The following is a 24468-nucleotide window of genomic DNA, read 5'->3' on the forward strand; positions in this document are numbered from 1 at the left end:
GGGGGGGTAGTCTGTTTAGCGTGCAACCGACTCGGGTGAGTCTTATGACCTATTCCAAGGAAACCTCTATTTTTAATATGTCAGTTAAAGTTGCGAATTATTAATTAAAACAAGAAGAATTCTTCAAGAACAAGAACTTAATAATTAAATTTTAAGTTAAAAAAATTAATTTTTAAACAAACAGATGAATTTTTAACTAAAACTGTGGAATTTTCACCTCAAGTAAGTTAAATTTTCAGATAGAAAACTTACTTACCCCCCGAAAAAATATCTTTAAAATTAAAATAGTTACATTTTCAGACAAAGTGATAAATTTTCAGCTAAAATTGTAGATCTTTTAATTGGATTAGTTCAATTTTAAATCAGAAAGATAAATTTTTAACGACAATGATGAATCTATAGTTAAATTGTTGACCAACTTGATCGATTTTCAAACAAACCAAAGAAGATAATTTTTTAACTTAAAATTGAATATTTAAATTTTTAGCCAAAAAATGAATTTTCAAGAAAAAAAATGAATTTTTAACTAAAATTATGGAATATTCAACTAGAATAATGGTTACTTTTTTAGCTCAAATAAATAATAATTTTCAACAAAAAAATATACAATTTTTCAACAAAATAGTTAAATTCTCGGCAAAAAAATACTTTTCATCCAAAGAAAAAAGAAGTTTTCAATCAAATTTGTGGATTTTCATTCAAATTGTTGAATTTAAAACGAGAGAAGATCAATTTTCAAACAAGGTACATTCAAATTTTCAGTTGAAGAGATTAATTTTCAACCAAACTTATAAATTTTCAACTAAAACTCAATTGCTTGGTTAAAAGTTGAACTACTTTTAAAAAAATGGATTTTTTTTTGTTGAAGATTCATCATTTTACTTGAAAATTCAATTATTTGGTAAAAAAAATTAACTTATTTGTTAAAAAATGACTGCTTTATAAAAAATTCATTTTTTTAGTATGAAAATCAAAAAATTTGGTCGGAAATTTCTTTTTATCACTAAAAAATATTTTTGGGTTGTAAATTGAACTACTTGGTTGAAAATTCATCTTTTAGATGAATTCGATTTTTTAAAAATTAAAATTAAAATTTGTATTGTTTAGAAAATTAACTATTAAATATTTCATGGAGAGTTCATCTTTTTTTTGTTGAAAGCTCAACTACTTGGTTAAAAGCTTAAAAATTACTTTTTTTGTTCAAAATTCATCATTCTAAAATATCGTATTGTCATTTTAAAAAAAACCTCCCTCTGTGAGGAAGCAGAAAATGTTATTTTACATAAACAAATTTAATAATAAAATATCTGAAAATTATTAAAATAGCGTAATATTGTGAGTCTTATGACCTATTCTAAGGAAACCTCTATTTTTAATATTTCAGTTAAAGTTCCGAAATATTAATTAAAACAAGAAAAATTCTTCCTCCTTTAATTAAATATAAAAATTTAAAATTAAAGGAACTTTTTGTGTGGAAGCGGGAAGGGTGAAGAGAAAATTGAAAATTAAAAACTGCGCTTACTGTATCTTTAATAGAACAATAATTAAACAATTTTCATCTTCTGCGAAAAACAAACTTTTTCATAGAGCGAAATAACTATCTGTATTTCTTAATATACCATTTATGAATAAATAATAAGTGGTTTTTTGTGCAATATTATTTACAAGAGATAAATGGAAAATTTTTTTATAAATTCAAATATATTATTTTCTACGTCAACATGAAATGAAATTTCATTTTAATAACATTTAGAAACGTAGTTTTACGGAGTGTATATTACAGATTTATATGCACAAAAATCAGTTATAAGCATCAATAAACGAAAAAAGTGAAGTAGTTTATCAATATATACATATATATTTTTCATTGAAAATCGGAAATAATTGTGAAAAATATTTTGAAATTGCAAACTATGGAACTTTAATTCGAAATTAATTGGTTTTTATTGCCACTTTACAACATTTTAAAATACAGGGTGTCTACTCAAATATTAAAAACATATTCTGAAAATTCTTGGTTTTTTTGTCGGTTTTTTAAAGATTTTTTTTCAGGTATAATTTTCCTATTGCAAAGTCTTTTAAGTATTTCACATTTTGTTTAAAACCCAATTAGAACAAAAATTTATTTCAATTTTTTTAGATAATCAGAAAGTCAGAAATAATGTAGGAATTTTCAACTAAAATTATGGAATATTTTACTCGATTAGTTCAATTTTCAGTTTCAAAAAAAATTAATTTTCGATCAGAAAAAAAACGAATTTTCAATAACAAAAATGAATTTTAACTCAAGAGTTCAACATTTAATTAATTAGTTACATTTTTAAACCAAAAAGATGATTTAAAAATTAAAATGATTATTCTTTGAGTAAAATAGTTTAATTTTCTTCCAAAAAGATGAATTTTTCAACCACGAAGATTAATTTTCTACTAAAAGACGAATTTTTAACAAAATACGTGATTTTTAAACTAAAAAAATATACATTTTTAAGAAAAAATTGAAAAAAAGTTGAAAAATTAATTTTCGACTGAAGAAATAAATTCTTAACTAGAATGATTTGATATTAAAATAAATTAGTTAAATTTCAGTTCAAACAATTATTCTCAACACACACAAAAAAACGAACATTTTCAACCAGAAATTTAAAAAAAGTTGAAAAAATTAATTTTTCAACTAGAATGGTAGAATATTCAAATAAATTAGTTAAATTTTCAGTTCAAAAAATTGTTTTTAACCGAAAAATAAAATCGAACTTTCGACTAAAAAAGATAAATTTTCAAACAGAGATTAATTTTCAATCAAATTATGTAATATTCTACTTGATTACTTGAATTTTTAGTAAATAAAATTTATTTTTGATAAAAAAATAAACAATTTTCAACAATTTTGTTAAATATTCAATAAAGTTTCAGGCAAAAGAATTAAATTTCAACCAGAAAAAAAACGAATCTTTAACAAATTAGCTAAATTTTCATCCAAAAATATAAATTTTTTGCCCCAAGATTAATTTTATACCAAAAATCGAATCAAATAGTTGAATTTTCAACCAAAAAAATGAGTTTTTTAAACGAATTTTCAACTCAAAAATATAAATTTTCAACAAAAAATTTTAAAAAGTTGAAAAAATTAATTTTCAACTAAAATCATGGAATATTCAAATAAATAAGTTAAATTTTCAGTTGAAACAATTATTTAAAAAAAAAAAAACGAATTTTCGACGGAAAAGATAAAATTTTAACCAAAGAGATGAATTTTTTAGCCAAGATTAATTATCTACGAAAAGACAAATCAGATATTTAATTTTTCAACCAAAAAGATGAATTTTTTACCCAGAAATGTTTAATTTTCTACCAAAATAAGAATTTTCAACAAAATATGTGAATTTTCAACTAAAAAATATAAATTTTAAACAAAAAATCTTAAAAATTAAAAAAAATTAATTTATCAACTAGAATGGTGGAATATTCAAATAAATTAGTTAAATTTTCAGTTTAAAAAATTGATTTGAAACGAAAAATAAAAACGAATTTTCGATTAAAAAATATAAATTTGGAACCAGAGAGATGAATTTTCGACTAAAATTATCGAATATTTTACTTGAATAGTAGAATTATTACTTTCAAAAATTGATTTTTAAACAAAAAATTCAACAAAATAATTAAATATTCAAAAATATGAATTCTATTAAGAATATAAATTTAAAAAAATTAAATAGTTAAGTTTTCCGATGAAAAATTTAATTTAAACTAAAGAGATAAATATTTAGTTAAAATTAATGGAATATTGAACTGGATTAAATTGTGAGTTCAAAAATTAATTTTTAATAAAAAAAAGAATTAAAAAAAAATGCTTGAATGTGCAATTAAAAAATTAATTTTAAACTAAAGAGCGAATTTAAAAAAAAAACTTAAATTTGCAGTTGAAAAATTAATTTTCTACAAAAGACATTTTAATTTAAAACCAAAAACATTTTAATTCAACTGAAAAATTACAACGTTTCAACAAAAGTTAGATTTTCAAACAAAAAGATTAATTATCTACCAAAAAGGACGAATTAAAAAAAATGTAATTGAATTTTCATATAAATAATTCAAATTAAAAACATTGGCTTCTAATTTTATATCACAATTTTAAAAAAGTTTAAGCTCACTTTCAAAAAAATTCCTACAGTGAAAAAAAAGTTCCCGGAAAATGTCAGACTTTCCTGATGAGGAGACACCCTGATAATTGATAAAATTCAATATTATTATTGAGGTTTCAAAACAATACTGACATCCGGTGTATCAACATTCAACAAATTAATGGTTTTAGACCCACTATCGCTCTTTGCCGTAGAAGACGCTGATTTGTCCTTCAATTTTTGTTGTGGTTTTTCTGGTTTTTGTATTTTTTTACAAAAAACTAGGTCCCAAAACAGCTGCACTATATTATTAATCAGACCTGAAAAAGAAATTCATTTATTGAGCAACAAAATAAATTAATTTTCAAACAAATATCTAAATTTTGCATTAAAAAATATCAATTTTTAATACAAAATGGAATAGTAGTTAAAATTTTAGTTGAAAAAAATTAATTTTCAACCAAAAATTACGGATTTTCAAGAAAATAGTTCAATTTTCAATCTACCTGATGAATTTTCAACTAAAATTATGAATAATTGAATTTTCAACAAAACAAGAACTTAATAATTAAATTTTGAGTTAAAAAAATTAATGTTTAAGCAAACAGATGAATTTTCAACTAAAACTGTGGAATTTTCACCTCAAGTAAATTAAATTTTCAGATAGAAAAATTACTTACCCCAACGAAAAATAACTTTAAAATAAAAATAGTTACATTTTCAGACAAAGTGATCAATTTTCAACTAAAATTGTAAATCTTTAACTGGATTAGTTCATTTTTAAATCAGAAAGATAAATTTTTAACGACAATGATGAATCTACAGTTAAATTGTTGACCAACTTGATCGATTTTTAACAAACCAAAGAAGATAATTTTTTAACTTAAAATTGAATATTTAAATTTTTAGCCAAAAAATTAATGTTCAAGCAAAGAAATGAATTTTTAACTAAAATTATGGAATATTCAACTAGAATAATGGTTCCTTTTTCAGCTCAAATAAATAATAATTTTCAACAAACAAATATACAATTTTTCAACAAAATAGTTAAATTTTCGGCAAAAAAATTCTTTTCATCCAAAGAAAAAAGAAGTTTTCAATCAAATTTGTGGATTTTCATTGAAATAGTCTAATTTTCAATTAAGAAAGACCAATTTTCATTCAAATTGTCGAATTTTAAACGACAAAAGATCAATTTTAAAATAAGGTACATTCAAATTTTCAGTTGAAGAGATTAATTTTCAACCAAACTTATAAATTTTCAACTAAAACTCAATTGCTTGGTTAAAAGTTAAACTACTTTTTAAAAAAATGAATTTATTTTTGGTTGAAGATTCATCATTTTACTTGAAAATTCAATTATTTGGTAAAAAAATTAAATTATTTGTTAAAAAATGACTGCTTTATAGAAAATTCATTTTTTAGTATGAAAATTCAAAAATTTGGTCCCAAATTTTGTTTTATCTCTAAAAAATATTTTTGGGTTGTAAATTTAACTATATGGTTGAAAATTCATCTTTTAGATGAATTCGATTTTTTTTAAATTAAAATTTGTATTCGTTAGAAAATTAACTATTAATAAATTTCATGGAGGGTTCATCTTTTTTTGTTGAAAGCTCAACTACTTGGTTAAAAGCTTAAAAATTAAATTTTTTTGTGCAAAATTCATCATTTTAGTTAAAAATTTATCTCTTTGGGTAAAAATTCATTTTTTGTGTTGAAAAATCGTATTTTCAGATGGACACAACTGCTTTTTATTTAAAATTAAAATTTCTGTGGGTTGGAAAATCAACTATTAAATTTTTAATTCAATTTTATTCTTATTTTTTTTCGTTCAATTTCTAACTTAAAAGATAAATTTTTAACTGAAAAGAAGACCTTTTAAAAAAGAATATTAACTTGTACAGAAGAAGATAATTTTCTAGAACAAAAAATCTACTTTTAACCAAAAATGTGCATTTTCAATAAAATAGTTGAGTTTTTAATTAAAAAACACGAATTTCCATTCAAATTGTTGAATTTTTAACAAGAAAAGGTCCATTTTTAACCAAAATTTTTCATTCAAATTTTTAATTGAACGAATTAATTTTCAAACAAATTTATAAATTTTCAATTAAAATAATGAAGTTCAATTTTTTAATTTTCTACAAAAAAGGTAAATTTCTCACAAAGTACATACATTTTCAAACAATTAGTTTCATTTCTAAAAAAAATATATATATCTTCAACCAAATGGTTAAATTAAATCCAAAAAAGATATATTTTCAATCAAATATACCATGGTTAAATTTTCGGTTAAAAATCTAATTCATAAAAACACAAAAAAAACGAATTTTCTGAAAAATAGTTAAATTTTCTACTGGAATATTTCAATTTTTAATTTTTAAAAATTGATTTTCCACGTAGTAGTTACATTATTAACCAGAGATGAATTTTCAATTAAAATTATGAATTTTAAACAACAAAAGTTAATTTTTAACAAAAGAGTTTAACTTCCAATCAAGTAATTTTATTTCAAACCTAAAATATGAATTTTCATCTAAATGATAAATATTTAACTGGAGCACTTGAATTTTCCCAGAAAAGAAGAATTTTTAAACAAGATTAACCTGCAAAGAAAAAGATAATTTTCTACTAAAAAAATCGATTTTTAACAAAAATACGTGGTTTTTTTAATGAAATAATTGAATTTTGAATTAAAGAATACAAATTTTTCATCAAAATTTTTTGATTTGAGCGGATTTAGAAGAATTTAAGAGAAATGAGAAGAATTCGATGAAGTTCATAAAAAGTCAAGCTGAATTTAAGAAGCAATAAAGTGAATTAAAAAAATTTTTAAATATGAAAAAATTCTTTGAATTCAGTAAGTTTGAAATGAGTTTAGAAAAATTAAAAGGGCATTCAAAAGAATTTTATAAAATTCCTATGAATTTAAGGTGATTTTATAAGAATTCAAGATAAATTAAACAAGAAATTAAAAAAAAATCCATTCATCTAATTAAGTAAAAAATTAAAAAATAATTAAAAATAATTCAGAATGAATCAATGAGAATTCAGGGCTAATTCCTAAAAAAATTCAAAAAAACATTTGAAAATCTTCTAAATACTTTACTTCTTGTGAAATCATTTTAAAATATCGTTGTAATTTTTTTTAATATCCTAAAATATTTGAAATCCCTTAAGAACTTTTGAAATTTCTTCAAATTTGTTAAAAGGCCAATTATATAATAAAAATTAAATTTAAAAAATCCATTGAAGAATGTAAAATTCAGTAAACCTAGAAAAATTCAAATGAATTAAAAAAATCAAAAGAATATAAAAGAATTCAGAGTGAATTAAAAAAAATAAATTTAAATCTCTTCAAAAACTTTGAAATCCCTTCAAATTAATTAAATTAATTTTAAAAAACTTGAAATCTTTTTAAATTCTTGAAAACATTTCAAACTAAAAGCTCTTGAAAATGTCTTAGAAGTTTTAAAAATACCCTAAAATTTTTCAAATCCCTTCAAATTACTGAAATCTATTACAAATTTTTGGAATCTTTAAAATCAAAAAAGAATAATTTTCAACGAAACTAATAGAATATGCAACTGGATTAGTTCAATAAAAAAAAGTAATTTTCAACTAAAATAATGCAAATTTAACTGTAATAGTTAAAGATTCAATACAAAAATAATAATTTGTAACCAAAGAGTTTAACTTTTAATCAAGTAGTTGAATTTTAAACCAAAATGATAAATTTTGAAATAAAATTACGAATCCTTAACTGGAATAATAGAATTTTTAGCCAAAAATATTAATTTTCTGTCGAAACTAAAAAAAGATACATTTTCAATAAAAAATGGAATAATTAAACTCTCAACCAAAAAAAAATGCATTAAAATTAAAAGTTCAATTTTCTCTGAAAAATATTAGTCTTTATCCTGACGGTTGAATTTTCAACCAAACAGATTAATTTTCAACTATAATTATGAATCCTTAACAAGAATATTTGAATTTTCAATGAAATAGATTAATTTTCTATCAAAATAGATCAATTTTCAAGCAAAAAATTCGTTTTAAACAAAAAAGTTTAACTTTCAAACAAGTAGTTGCATTTTCAACCATTAATTAATTTTCTAACAACAAAATTAATTAAAAAATAAATCCACTAGAATAGTTGAATTTTACACCAAAATGATAAATTTTCAAATAAAATTATGAATCTTTAACTGAAATAATTGAATTTTCAGACAAAAAGATTAATTTTCTGTCAAAAATGAAAAAGATACATTTTCAAACAAAAATGGAATAATTAAATTCCCAATCAAAACAAAACTCATTAAATTCAATGTCAAATTTTCTCCCAAAAAATATTCATCTTTAACCTAACAGTTAAATTTTGTCCCAAAAATATTAAGCTTTAACCTAAACGTTGAATTTTCAACCAGGCAAATGAATTTTTAACATAAATGATCAATCTTTAACAAGAATATTTCAATTTTCAATGAAATAGATTAATTTTTTTTCAACCAAAAAATTCATTAAAAAAAAAGTAGTAGCATTTTAAACCAAAATTTACAACTAAAATTATGAATCTTTAACTGAAATAGTTGCATTTTCAACCAAAGATTGAGTTTCTAAAAAAAAATTATTTAAAAAATAAATCCAGTAGAATAGTTGAATTTTCAACCAAAAAGATTGATTTGCTGTCAAAACTAAAAAAGATACATTTTCAACCAAAAATGGAATAATTAAATCCTCAATCGAAAAAATTCATTAAAATTAAAAGTTAAATTTTCTCGCAAAAAATATCAATCTTTAACGTAACAGCTGAATTCTCAACATAAATTATGTATCTTTAACAAGAATATTTAAATTTCCAATTAAATAGATTAATTTTCTATCAAAATAGATCAATTTTCCACCAAAAAATTCATTTTCAAAAAAAGATTTTAACTTTAATACAAGTAGTACCATTTTAAACAAAAACGACAAAAATTTAAACTGAAATGATGAATCTTTAACTGAAACAGTTGCATTTTCAACCAAAGAGGTTACATTTCACAAAGAAATTAATTTTTTTTCTAACCCACAAAAAGGATCAATTTTCAACCAAAGGGATGAATTTTCAATTGAAATTATGGATCTTCAACTAGAATAGTTGAATTTTCAACAACAAAAATGAATTTTTAACCAAAAAGATAAATTTTCAATTAAAATGATAAATAAAAGCTTAAATAGTAGAATCTTTAACAAAAAACGATTAATTTTCCATAAAAAATAACATAATTAGATTATCGCCAAAAAAATTGATTTTCAACCCACAAAACAAACAAGTTTTCCACAAAATAGTTAAATTTTTTATTAAAATGATGTCCTCTAAAAACGTTCCATAACTTCCGAAATTCTAAGAATTTCTTTACAATCGCATACAAATTTTTTCAAATTCTTTGAAATTATTAAAATCCTTGAAAATTTATTGAGGTTGTTTAAATCATTTAATATTTAAATATTTATATTTAAAATATCCTATTTTATTTTAAAAAAATAAGAATATTTAAAAATATCCTAAAAATCTCTTCAAGCTACTGAAATAAAAAAGATTTCTGAGATTTCTTTTGAAATCCCTTGAAAATTGTAAAGCCTTTGAAGACGCATGGGAATTTTTTAAAATATCATAAAAAATCCGAACCTTTTAAAATTCCCTAAAATATTACAAATTCTTTGAAATCTCTTAAAATTTTTTAAAGCTCTTGATAATGCCTATGACTTAGAAAAAATGCCTTAATATATTTCAAATCCTTCGATCATTTTATTAATTTATTTTCAGGTTTAATTAAATAAAAAAAAAATTTAATAAAAAAATCCTTTGAATTGAGTAAATTTGAAAAAATTCCAGTAAATTAAAAAATGCCGTGAATAAATTCTTGAAAAAACCCTAAAATATTATTAAATGTAGTGATATTCGTGTGATACATTATATCTGGCAAAATTTCATGAAATTCTGGAAAATTTATTCAAATAAACTGAAATTCTAAAATATTTCAAACGCTTTAAAATCCCTTGAAAATATTTAAATCAATGAAAAATTTCTTGCAATCTTTTAAAATGCCCTACAATTTAAAAAATCCACTTCAATTATTGTAATATATTCAAAAATTTGTCAGAATCTTTAAAAATACCCTAAAATATTTCAAAATAATTTTAAATAATTCAGAAATAGGGATAATCTTAAAAATCGGTGACTTCAGATAAATTAGCAATTCATTTTCTAAATTTAAGAAAAAATAATAATAATAATGAAAACTGAAATTTTTCTGTGATCAGAAGTAAATTCCCGGTTTTTTAATTATTTACCCGGATTTTTTTCTGAAAGCTGAATAATAATCATAATTACAGATATAAATAAATAAGAGAAGAATCAGTATGCTTACCACTCGTTACATATATGCCACCAACTGAAGCGCAAAGTTTTATCATAAACTGACACAAAGAGTCTCTTTGTTGATAAACTTTAATTTTCAGAGCGCTTGTATCATATTTAAAAAATATTCCAGGAATCCCATGAGATCCCTTATGATGATTTATCGGTCTTTGGTGGTCTTTTACGCTATACTGATAGGTTTTCGTTTTGCGAAGTAACATATCAATGTCAGTCGGTACTACTTCTATAAAATACTGATACAACATTGTACCTGTAAAAAATGGAAATTTTTCTAATCATAAACGCGCACCATTTTTTGTATTAAAATATATCAGGGTGGCCGCCAAAAGATCAGGATTCAAAGTTTCACAACTTTTCCTTGATTTTTTTCCTAAATAATTTTACATTTTCCCTGATCATTATTGCTTAAAAAACTCAAGTTGTAATCTTGTATAATTTTTTATATAAAATCTTTTATAAGTGGACTAAAATAATTTTAAATTTTAATTTATAGGTTGATAATTTATTGTTCTCAGGACTTCTAATTTATTGGGAAAAGTTATTCATTTCTGACCAAAACAGTAAATAATATGCCGTAATATAAGATTGATTCATAAAACTTGAAATTAATTCAAGATAAATTCAAAAGAATTTTTTTAAAATCAACTAAATTGAAACTGAATTCAACAAAATTTGATGAAATGTTAAAAAATGTCAAAAAATTATAAAAAAATTAGAGAAAAATTCAAAGAAATGAAAAGAATTCAGAATGAATTCCAAAAAATATTAGAAAATCTCGTCAAATCTTTGAAATCCTACGAAATTACTCACTTCTTGTGAATAAATTTATTGGAATCCATTAGAATATTATCAAATCCCGTCAACTTCTATAAAATCTGATAATAATAATATAATAAAATAATGTAATGATATAATAATGTTTGATACTTCTTGTTATCTTTAAAAATATTAAAAAATCATTAAAATCCTTAAAAACGCCTTAGAATTTTTTAAAATACCCTAATATATTACAGATCTTTTAACATATATTTTTTAATTTAAAAAAATCTTTAAAATACTTTCGGATCATTTAAAATTATTTTATTTATTTTTTTTATAAAATATTGTTTATATTTATATTATATTTATTTTTATTGATATTTATTAAACATTTAATTATTTATTTAATTTTATTTATAATTTTGTACGGTTTCAAAGATATGAAGAGATTTAAAATTATTTTTTTGAATTCACTCTGTATTATTTTAGATTCTTTTGACTTTTCCAATTAAATTGAATTTTTCTAAATTTACTTATAGAAATTTTACTTATAGGATTGATCTTTTAACAAATTTAAAGAGATTTTAAAAGATTTTAAGGGATTTGAAATATTTAGGATATTTAAAGAATTTACAAAGACATTTTTGACTGATTTTCCAAGAAGTAAGGGATTTCGAAAATTTTCAAATGTTTTTTGCAATTTTTTAATACGTTTTTTTATATATTCAGGGCGAATTCCCCTCAAAAATTAAAAAAAAATTCGAAAATCTTCGAAATCAATTACTTCTTGTAAAATAAGTTAAAAATGTCTTTGTAAATTCTTTAAATAAACTAAATATTTCAAATCCCTTAAAACTTTTTGAAATCTCTTTAAATTTTTTAAAAGACCTATTATATCAGAAAAATTCAATTTAAAAAATCTATTGAATGAAGTAAAATTCAGTGAATTTAGAAAACTGCAAGTAAATTGAAAAAATCAAAAGAATCTAAAATAATTCAGAGTGAATTAAAAAAAATAAATTTAAATCTTCAAATCTTTAAAACCGCACAACATAAAATATATAAATATTTAATCAATATAAATGCAAATAAATAATTATAATTAAAATATAAAAAATATAATATTTAATAAAAAAATATAAAAAAATCATTTTAAATGATCCGAAAGTATTTTCAAGATATTTTTATATAAAAATTAAAAAATATATGTTAAAAGATCTGTAATATATTAGGAGATTTTAAAAGATTCCAAGGACGAATTCCAAAAAAATTGCAAAAAACATTTGAAAATCTTCGAACTCCCTTACTTCTTGTGAAATCAGTTAAAAATGTCTTTGTAAATTCTTTAAATATTTTAAAATATTTCAAATCCCTGGAAACCTTTTGAAATCTCTTTAAATTTATTAAAAGACCAATTATATAAGAAAAGTTCAATTTAAAAAATCCACTGAATTAAGTAAAATTCAGTAAATTTAGAAAAATTCAAGTAAATTAACAAATAAATTTAAATCTTCACATCTTTAAAACCGCACAACATAAATTAAATAGATATTTAATAAATATAAATAAATATAATTAGAATATAAAAAATATAATAAATATTTAATAAAAAATTTTTTAAATTATTTTAAATGATCCGAAAGTATTTTCAACATATTTTTATATCAAAATTAAAAAATATATGTTAAAAGATCTGTAATATATTAGGAGATTTAAAAAGATTGCAAGGGCTATTAAACAAAAAATTGCAAAAAAAATTTGAAAATCTTCGAAATCCCTTACTTCTTATGAAATCAGTTAAAAATGTCTTTGTAAATTCTTTAAATGTTCTAAAATATTTAAAATCACTTAAAACCTTTTAAAATCTTTTTAAATTTTTTTAAAGACCAATTATATAAGAAAAATTCAATTTAAAAAATAAAAAGAATCAAAATAATCTAAAATAATTCAGAGTAAATTAAAAAAAAAATTAATCTCTTCAATCTTTGAAACCCTACAAAACACCTCACTTCTCGCGAACAAATTCTTTAAAATTCACTCAAATATTATAAAATCCAGTAAAATTCTATTTCCTAAAATCCTGGAAAATGTCTTAAAATACATTGGGAGCTCAAAATATTTCAAAATCTTTGAAATCCCTTCGAATTAATGAGATTAATAATAAAAAAAACTTGGAATATTTTTTAATTCTTTAAAACATTTAAAATTAAAAGCTCTTGAAAATGTCTTAGAAGTTTGAAAAATACCCTAACATCTTTAAAAATACGCTAAAATCTTTAAAATCTCATCAAATTACTGAAATCTATTAAAACTTTCTCGGAATCTTGAAAATACTTTCGGATCATTATAATTATTAAAACCTATTAAAATTGCCCTGAGATGTTTTTAATTCTTCGCAATGTTTTGAAATTCCTTGATACTTTTTAAAGTTCCTTTAAAATATCAAAAAGTGATTAAAATCCTTGAAAATAAATTACAATTTTTTTTAACCTTTAAAAGTTCTTGAAAAGTTCTTGGAATTTTTCATAATAACCTATGATCTTTAAAATCCTATGAAATCCCTTCAAATTATTGAAATTTATTCTAAGTTCCTGGGCATTTTTTTTAAAACCCCATAAAATATTTCAAATTTTGTGGAATCCCTTCTAATTATATAAATAAATGAAAAATTCCTTAGAATCTTCAAAAATAACCCTAAATATTTGAGATCCTTTCAAAGTCTTTTTTCAAATCCCATTAAATTACTAAAATCAATTGCTCATTATTTGGAATCTTTTAAAATGCCCTAAAATATTTAAAATCCTTAAAAATCTTTTAAACCCCCTTGAAATTTTGAAAATTACTTGGAATTTAAAAAAATAACTAACATCATTTTAAATCTCTTGAAATATTTTTAAGTTCCTCAAAATTTGCTGCATTTTTTTAAATACTCTAAAATCTTTAAAATTTTTCGAAAATCCTTGGAAATTCTTGGAAATACCTTCAGAGTTTTTTAAATCCCTTAAAATTATTAAAATTCTCAAAAACCTTATAAAATACCCTGCAATATTTTTAAATACCTTAAAATATTCCCCATCAATCGTTCCATATCGTCCGATATTCTAGGAAATTCTTTATAACCGCGCAAAAATGTTTTCAAATCCTATAAAAACAATAAAATCGTTTCAAATTTGTATTAATCTGTTAAAACTGCCTTGAAATATTTTTAAATACCGCAAAATGTTTCAGATCCTTTGAAAGCCCTTCCAATTATTGAAATCAATTACAAATTCACTGGCATCATTTAAAATTCTCTTAAATATTAAAAATTCTATAAAATATAATTAAATTACAGAAAACAATTGAAGACTATTAAAATCACAAAAAAAAATCCTTAAAATTATTTAAAATACCCTAAAATATTGCAAATCCTTTGAAATCTTTTAAAATTCCTTGATACTTTTAAAAGCTCTTCAAAATTCCTTATAGTTTTTTAAAATACCCTAAAATCTTTCAAATTCTTTGAAATCCTTTTAAATTATTGAAATAATTACACTTAAAATCCCTTTAAAACATTAAAATCCTCAAAATCTTATAAAATTCCTTGGAATTTTCTGAATCTCTTGAAAATGCCTTGTAATCTTTTCAAATATCCTATAATATTTTTAATATTTTGAAATCCGATTGAATAACTGAAATCAATTAAAAATGTCTTCGAATCTTTCAAATATCCTAAAAATTTTCAAAATGTTTAGAAATACCTTAAAAAAGTGTGAAGATTTATTAAATCCCTCAATAATTGTGATTAAATTCTTTGAGATTGATAAAAATATAATAAAATCCCGTTATACTAAATAAAATCTAATGATATTTCATCAAATTATGGAAAATGCATTCAAATACCTTGAGAGATTTTTAAATCTCCAAAAATCTTATAAAGTAGTTTGGAATTTTTTAAGATATCCTAAAACCGTATTTAAATTCGCAGAAATTTTTTATTCTTTTGAAAATGCCATGACTTCTTTTAACATGTCCTATAATATTTCCAATTTTTACAAATACACTAAAGTCTTTAAAATCCTTTAAAATCCCTTCAAATATTGAAATGTATTCAAAATTCCTTGGAATTTTAAAAAATCCCAAAATCATTCAGATCCTTTGGAATTTCTTTAAATGATAAAAATCTATTCAAAATTCCTTCGGATCTCATAAAATACTGTGAAATATTGGTAATTTTTAAAAATCTCTCTAATCTTTATAAATCTCTTGAAAAACCCTTGGAATAAAAATAAAAATATGCTAAAATCTTTGAAAATCCTCTGAAATTCCTTAAAATTATTGAAATTAATTAAAAATTTTTTGGAATTTTAATGAAAATATTAGCAAATCTTTTAAATCCTTTGAAATCTCTTCAAAATTCCTTGGGATCTTTTGAAATTCCCTCAAACAATTTTAATTTTTTGAAATCCTTGGAATCTTTATAAAGCTCTTAAAAATTCCTTAAGATTTTAAAGGATACTCTAAAATCTTTAAAATTCTTTTAAATCTTTTAAAATGATTGGAATCAATAAAAAATTTCTCGGAATTATTTCAAATATCATAAAATATTGCAAATACTTTGAAACACATTGAAAAGTTTTGAAAGCTCTTTAAAATTCCTTGGAATATTTTTAAGTAACCGAAGATATTTCAAATTCTTTGAAATATTTTGAAATTAAAAGAAAAGTGTCTAAAGTGATAAAAATAAAAAATAATTTTAATTTAAAGCCAAATATTAGTTCGTATTTATAACACTAATAACTCATATGAAAATTATTGATATATTTTAATATTTAATAATAAAAAGCACTTTAATATTTTAAAAAGAGGCTAAAAAGTGCTTCTTAGAGAAATTCTCTGACTTTTGTCGTTTTTTTTTCTCAATATCCATGACTTTTCCCTTGGAAAAATTTTCAAAATTTTAAAGGGATTTCCACAGATCCCTTTAAAATTTTGATATCTATTCAAAATCCCTTGAAACTTTTAGCAGCTCTTGAAAATTCAATTAAAGTCCCTTCAAATTATTGAAATCTATTCCAAATTCTTTGGAATTTAAGAAAATACTCTGAAATCTTCAAATCCTTTGAGATCCCTTCAAATTATTAAAATCTGTTAAGATGTTAGGAATCATTTAAAATATCCTAAAATATTTCAAAATAATTTTAGGAAATTCAGAAATATCAATAATGGTTACATCATGACTTAATTTATTGAAAGAAAAGTGACTAAAGTGACCAAAATTGAAGGGGAAAAATGATAATAATTTGAATTTAAAGCCAAATATTAATTAATTTTTATAACAGTAATATTTCATATTAAAATTATAAATCTACTTTAATATTTAATAATAAAAAGCACTTTAATATTTTACAAAGGGGTTAAAAAGTGCTTCTTACAGAAATTCTGAAACTTTTGTCGTTTTCTTTTCTCAAAATCCCTGACTTTTCCCTTGAAAAAATTTTAAAATTTTAAAGGGATTTCCAAAGATCCCTTAAAAATTTTGATATCTATTCAAAATTTCTTGGGACGTTTTAAAAAAACCGGAAATATTTCAATTCTTTTAAAATCTTTAAAAATTCCTTGAAACTTTTAACAGCTACTGAAAATATTTTCGAATATCAAAAAATACCCCAAAATCTTCAAATCCTTTGAAATCCCTGCAAATTATTTAAATTTATTCAAAATTTCTTGGATTTTTATTTTTAAAAACCCGTAAAATATTTCAAATCGTTTGAAATCTTTTTAAATCCCTCGAAATTTTGTAAAGCTCTTCAAAATTCCTTGGAATTTTAGAAAATACTCTGAAATCTTCAAATCCTTTGAGATCCCTTCAAATTATTAAAATCTGTTAAAATGTTAGGAATCATTTAAAATACCCTAAAATATTTCAAAATAATTTTAGGAAATTCAGAAATATCAATAATGGTTACATCATGGCTTAATTTATTGAAAGAAAAGTGACTAAAGTGACCAAAATTGAAGGGGAAAAATGATAATAATTTGAATTTAAAGCCAAATATTAATTAATTTTTATAACAGTAATATTTCATATTAAAATTATAAATCTACTTTAATATTTAATAATAAAAAGCACATTAATATTTTACAAAGGGGCTAAAAAGTGCTTCTTACAGAAATTCTCTGACTTTTACCGTTTTTTTTTTCAAAATCCCTGACTTTCTCCTTAAAAAAAATTTCAAAATTTTGAAGGGATTCCCAATAATGCCTTTAAAATTTTGAAATCTATTCAAAATTCCTTGGGACGTTTTAAAATAACCAAAAATATTTTTAATCTTTTGAAATCTTTTAAAATCCCTTGAAACTTTTAACAGCTACTGAAAATATTTTCGAATATCAAAAATACCCCAAAATCTTCAAATCCTTTGAATTCCCTTCAAATTATTTAAATCTATTCAAAATTCCTTGGATTTTTCTTTTTGAAAATCTTTTTAAATCCCTCGAAATTTTGTAAAGCTCTTAAAAATTCCGTGGAATTTTAGAAAATACTCTAAAATCTGTTAAACCATTTGAGATCCCTAAAAATGATCGAAATACGTTAAAATTTTAGGAATCATTTAAAATACCCTAAAATATTTCAAAATAATTCTAGGAAATTCAGAATCTCAATAGTTAATTTTTATAGCAGTAATATTTCATATAAAAATGATTAATATACTTTCATATTTAATAAAAAACACTTTAATATTTAAAAAAAAAAGATTAAAAAGTGCTTTTTACAAAAATTCCCTGACTTTTGCCGTTTTTTTTTAGTTCGAAATCCCTGACTTTTTTCTGCCCAACAAAATTTCCAGACTTTTCACTGATTATCAGGTTATTATGCGGCCACCCTCTATATGAAAAAGAATGGGTTATTAAATTAAATAAATAAAGTTAATACTAAATTAAATTTACTTAAATATGTAAATTATGCTTAACTTCATTAAAATTTTCTACTTACTTTCGTCAGTGATTTTTTCTTCTCCCTCGAGTGGATGAATAATGCCCGGACTAGATTCGCCAAATGAAAATCTATTTATTCTATGAGTGAAATTGTACTCTTGGTCTGTAATGAACGCAGAAATGTGTATGTGGCCGCTAGGCAGCGAGAGTGATTTTCCAGCTGTGATGTGAAAATTTCCGGATACTTTGTTAATATTTAAACTTCCGTAGACCCGGCAAGCATCAGGAGGGTAATCTGGTTCCCAGGTCCTGAAATTAAATCTTGAATTAATTTCAATTTAATGGAAACTCTATTTCAAATCTCAGAAAAATATTTATATTTTCGAAGTGTCTAATCAAATCCTGGGAAAAAAATTCCCGGAAATTTCTACGTTTTTCGACTTTTCCAGGTATAATTTTTAATAACAAGGAACTATTCGAGTTTATATTTTTTAATTTTATTAATTATAATAACTAAGGAGAGAAGGAAGAAAAAGAAATATATAAAAAAAGGAATATATAAATTTTTCAATCAAAAAGAAATACTAAAAAAGATTAATTTTCAACTGAAAATTGAATATTTAAATTTTGAGTAAAAAAATGACTTTTTCAACCAAAAAAAAAAAAATTATTTTCAACTAAATAATTAGAGTTTTCACTGGGGCAATGAAATTTTCATTAAAAAAATTAATTTTCAATTAAAATTATGAATCTTCAAGCAAAAAAAAAATCATTTTTAACAAAAGAAGTTAACTTTAACGAAGTAATATAATTCTTTACCCAAAGGGATTAACTTTCAATTAAAATGAATCTTTTGCAAGAATAGCTTAACTTTTAAACAATAAAGATTAATTTTAATGTTAAATATTGAATCTGTATCGGGAAGCGTTGAATTTCACACCAAGATAACTGAACTAAACTACACGACTTTTTAAGTAAAAAAGATAAATTTTTCACCAAGAAAAAGAAAGTTAAATTTTGAATTAAAAAAATTTTTAAATGAAAAAAAATCATTTTCAAATAAATAATTCAACTTATAACTGAAATGGTTTAATTTTCATCTAAAAACAAATTATCAACCAAAAGAAAACGAACTTTGAACAAAATAATTCAATTTTTAAATAAACACATTAATTTATATTTAAAACGATGAGTCTTCAATCAAAAAATGTATTTTTTATAAAAAGTTAAACTTTCAATCAAGTAGAAGAATGTTAAACCAAAAAGATGAACTTTTAACTAAAATTATGAATCTATTACTGAAATAGTTCCATTTTCAACCAGAGAGATTAATTCTTTCCTAAAAAAATTTTTTTAAAAAGTAAAGAAAACAAATTTTTAAACAATAGTTAAATTTTCAATCAAGTAGTTTAATTTTAAACAAAAAAACAAATTAATTTCAATCAAGTATTTTCATTTTAAACGAAAAAAAAAATAAAAATCAATCATAATTATAAATTTTAACCGGAATAATTGAATTTTCAACAAGAGAATTTAAAAAAAAAATTATATTCAATCAAAAAAGCAAATAAATTTTCCGAAAAATAGTTAAATTTTCGATCAAATAGTTGAATTTTAAACCAAAAAGACGAACTTTCAATTGAAATTATACATTTTTAACTGCAATAGATGAATTTTCAACCAGAGATAAATTTTCAATTAAAAAATCATTTTTAACCAAACAAACAAATTGTCAACAAAATAGTTAAATTTTTAACCAAAGGAATCAAGTTTCCATTCAAATGACACTTAGAATTTTCAAATAATTCGAATTCTAACAGAATAGTTAAATTTTCATTTGAAAAATTATAATTTTTAACCAAAATAAAATAAACTTTCAACAAAATAGTTAAACGTTTTATTAAAAAGATAAATTTTTATTCATAATGATAAATCTTTATAAAAAAATTTTTTTTAACAAAAGAGTTCAACTTTTAACTAAGTAGATGAATCTTTTAAAAAAATTAACTTTAAACTAAAACTATGAATCCATCAATGAAATAGTTGAGTTTTCAGAGATTAATTTTGAACCAAAAAAATAATTTTCAAAAAAAAAAAAACAAATTTTGAACAAAATAATTAAATTTTCACCCAGGGGATAAATTTTAAAACAAAAGGATAAATTTAAAACTAAAATTATCAATCTCTATCTCTAACGGATGAGTTTTCAAGTGAAAAGATAAATTTTTAAGGAAGAAGATTCATTAAAAAAACAGGAATTTTCAACAAAAAATAAGTATTTAACAACAAAAGAAAAAACAAATTTTCAACAAGATAGTTAAATTTTCAATTAAAGAAACGAATGATCAATAAAAATATTGTGTCTTCAAAAAAAAAATTCATTTTTAACCAAAGAGTTCAACTTCCAACTAAGTAGATGATTCTTAAACCAAAAGAAAATGAACTTTCAAATAAAATTAATAATATTAAACTAGAATAGTTGAATTTTTAACTAAGAAAAATTAATTTTGAACTTAAATAATGAATTTATATCTGAAGCAGTTGAATTTTACACTAAGAAGATTAATTTTTTAAAAGAAAACACTAGAAAAGACTTTTTTCAATCAAATAAACACTTTTTAACTAAAAAAGATCAATTTTCAACCGAAAAAAAATAGTTTTCTACTAAATAATTCAAATTATAACAGAAATGGTTAAATTTTCATTTAAAACAATTATCAACCAAAGAAAAACTAACTTTGAATAAAATAGTTTTTTTTTTATTAAATACATGAATTTTTATTTAAAATGATGTGTCTTATTCATAAAAAAAATCCACAAATAAAGAAATTTTCAATCAAGTAGTTGAATTTTAAACAAAAAAGACGAATTTTTAATTAAAACTATACATTTTTAACTGGAAAAACTGAATTTTAAACCAGAGATTAATTTAAGAAAAAAATATTTTCAACCAAAAAAACAAACAACTTTTCCACAAAATAGTTCAATTTTGAATCAAGTAGTTGAATCTTAAACAAAAAATACGAAATTTTAATTAAAACTATAAATTGTTGGCTGCAATAGTTAAATGTTAAACCGGAAATTATTTTTCAACCTAAGAAATAATTTGTAACCAAAGAAACAAACAAATTGTTCACAAAATAGTTCCATTTTAACCAAAGTGATGAGCTTTCTATTAAAATAATAAATCTTCAACTTAAATAGTTCAATTTTTAACCAATACAAATTAATTTTCAACTTAAATGGTGTATCTGTATCTGGAACAGTTTAATTTTCAAACAAGAAAATTAATTTTTGAACAGAAAATACCAATTTTCAATTAAATGCACGACATTTCAAATAAATAAGATACATTTTTAACCAAAAATTGAATAGTTAAATTTTGAGTTTAAAAATTTTTAGTCGAAAAAGTAGTTTTTAACTAAATAATTCAAATTCAAACAAAAGTAGTTAAATTTTCATTACAAAAAAATATAATTTTTAACCAAAAGAAAACGAAATTTAAAAATAAATAGTTAAATTTTTTATTAAAGAGATAAATTTTAATTCAAAATAATAAATCTTTATGCAAAAAAATTATTTTTAACAAACGAGTTCAACTTTCAACAAAGTAGATAAATCTTTTAAAAAATGAACTTTCACCTAAATTTATGAATCCATAACCGAAATAGTAGAATTTTCAAAAATTAATTTTCAACCGAATAAAAAAAATTCCACCAAAAAAAAAACAATTTCCCATAAAATAGTTAAATTTTAAACGAAAAAGATGAACTTGCAACTAAAATTATAAATCTGTAACTGTAAAAGTTGAATTTTAAACTAAAGAGATAAATTTTCAACCAAAAAGATTAATTTTTCTAACAAAAAAGACGAATTTTTACAAAAAAATATAAGTTTCACCCCAAAATGAAATAGATAAATTTTAAGTTAAAAAAATTAAAGTACAACAGAAAAAACGAACTTTAAACAAAATAGTTACATTTTCAATTAAACAGATGAATTTTCAATACAAATTTTTAATCTTCAACTAAAAAATTCATTTTTATCAAAGAGTTGAACTTCAAACCAAGTAGCATCATTCAAAACTAAAGGAACTTTTAATTAAAATGAAGAATCTTTAGCTAGAATAGTTGAATTTTTAACTCAGAAAAATTAATTTTGAACTTAAATAATAAATCTGTATCTGGAACAGTTGAGTTTTACATCAAAAAGATTAATTTTTCAAAGAAAAGACTAATTTTCAATAAAATACACGACTTTTTAACTAAAAAAGATAAATTTTCAACAAAAAAGGAAGTTAAATTTTAAGTTAAAAAATGTTTGAACGAAAAAAATAGTTTTCAACTAAATAATTCAAATTCTAACTGAAATGGTTAAAATTGCATTTAAAAAAATTACAAAATAAAACGAACTTTGAACAAAACAGTTACATTTTTAATGAAATACATAAATTTTATTAAAAACGCTGTCTTTTGAAAAAAAATTTTTTTAAATCAAGTTGAGCAAATAAACAAACAAAATTTCCAAAAAATAGAAAAAAATAATGTCAACCGAAAAGAGTAGTTTTTAATCAATTAATTCAAATTCTAACAGAAATATCAAATTAATTTTCAACCGAAAAAATATTTGTTAACCAAAAAAAAAAACAATTTTCCGCAAAATAGTTATATTTTAAATCAAAGGGATGAATTTTTAACAAAGAAAATGAATTTACAACTAAAATTATAAATCTGTAACTGTGAAAGTTGAAATTTAAAATAAAGAGATAAATTTTCAACCAAGAAGGTTATTTTCTAAACAAAAAAGACGAATTTTACCCCCCTCCCCCAAATAAGTTTCAAGCCAAAAACATTTTGAGTTGAAAAAATTATAGTTCAACCAAAAAAATAAACTTTAAAGAAAATAGTTACCTTTTCCATTAAAGAGATGAATATTCATAAGAAAAAACATAAATGCTCAACGAAAAATATACTAGTTGATATTTCAGCCAAAAAATATTAAAGTTACATTCTACGAAAAAAACAAATTAAAAAAAAAGAACAGTTAAATCCAATAATAAAAAATTTACTTTCATAAATAAATAAAAAACATTATTCAATTTTGTAAAAAAATTCTTTTTTAATTAGACACGCTCTAGAAAAAAATGCCTGACTCAAAAAAAAAACCCCTGGCATTTCCAGGGTTTCACAGGTATATAAAAATTCCCTGACAATTCCAGGTTTTCCAGGTTTTGCAGGTGAGTAGACACCCTCTATTAGCCAATTAAATTAATTGTTCGATTCCGTACCTTTTTGGCATTTCACTGTAGAGTGCAATCTTATTTGACTTCCACAACAATTCGTGTATTGCGTGATATTCCTCTCGGAAATAAGAGTTCATAAGCTTTAGAGCATCAAAATGTTGACGCTGTTCGTGAGTCAAATCCCACCATGTATCTTCTTCTTCAAGAACCTCAAAACTGACTAAATTTTGATTTGTGGAGTCCAGTACATCTGCACCAATACGTCCACATGGCATAGCTATTGTTATATCAATGTTTATCTTTAATTTTCCACTAATTTCTGTATCTGGTACAAACTGAAATTTCAGTCTGCTCTCTAAGTAGTACAATGTTTCGGCAAAGATCAGATATACAATAATGCAGAAGCTAACCACTGAAACTGAAAAAATACATTTTTCAAATTTCATTCTCAAATTCGCTTATCATTAGTTTAAAAAATTCAAATTTCAAATAAAAATCAAATTTAAAAAAATTTATTTTATTTATTAAAATTTAAATAAATTTTATTTAATAATTAAAATATATAACTTGAGAATTCAGATACGATTATGTGTGTGTATATATGTATATATATTTATTTATTATATATTTATTAATCAATTACTCAAATTTAAATAATCGAATGTTTGGCTTCAGTTTCCGGTACCGATCGCGAAAGAACTCTTTTTGTCAAGTGGTGTATTTTTGGCTTTGGTGGAGGAAATAAGGGTGAGTGGATGCAGAAAAGGCAAAAAGTGCGGAGATCGAGTGTAAAGGAAGAAGGGTGAGTGAAGGCAAAGGTGTGAAGGGTGAAAGTGAGTGGTTTGAGGTGAAAATTTGGAGCGTGCGAAGTTTTTGAGGTTAGGAGTGAAAAAATAGTTGCATGGTCAGGGGGGCAAGAGGTAGGAAATAAAGGCGGGAAACGTCACAGAGCTTTGGGTAAGGTAGGATGCCGACGACGCGAAGTCCACAAACTGGCGCCAGAG

The 24468-nt window shown here is 21.9% G+C and overlaps 1 protein-coding gene across 1 annotated transcript in view; it reads right to left on the reverse strand.

Annotated features, from left to right (window-relative positions):
• Positions 1-4222: 4222 nt before the first annotated feature.
• LOC117169121 (endoplasmic reticulum-Golgi intermediate compartment protein 2) overlaps positions 4223-24468 on the reverse strand; it is a 28137-nt gene continuing 7891 nt past the window's right edge. Inside the window, exons 2-5 of the mRNA XM_033355292.1 lie at positions 23510-23882; positions 18281-18531; positions 10535-10795; positions 4223-4438 (exon numbers count right to left, since the gene is read on the reverse strand). Coding sequence (XP_033211183.1) covers positions 4245-4438; positions 10535-10795; positions 18281-18531; positions 23510-23882 — 1079 coding nt within the window. The 3' untranslated portion in view covers positions 4223-4244. The remainder of the gene's footprint in view (positions 4439-10534; positions 10796-18280; positions 18532-23509; positions 23883-24468) is intronic.

The sequence above is a fragment of the Belonocnema kinseyi genome, chromosome 3 (genome assembly GCF_010883055.1).
Source record: "Belonocnema kinseyi isolate 2016_QV_RU_SX_M_011 chromosome 3, B_treatae_v1, whole genome shotgun sequence".
NCBI lineage: Eukaryota > Metazoa > Arthropoda > Insecta > Hymenoptera > Cynipidae > Belonocnema > Belonocnema kinseyi.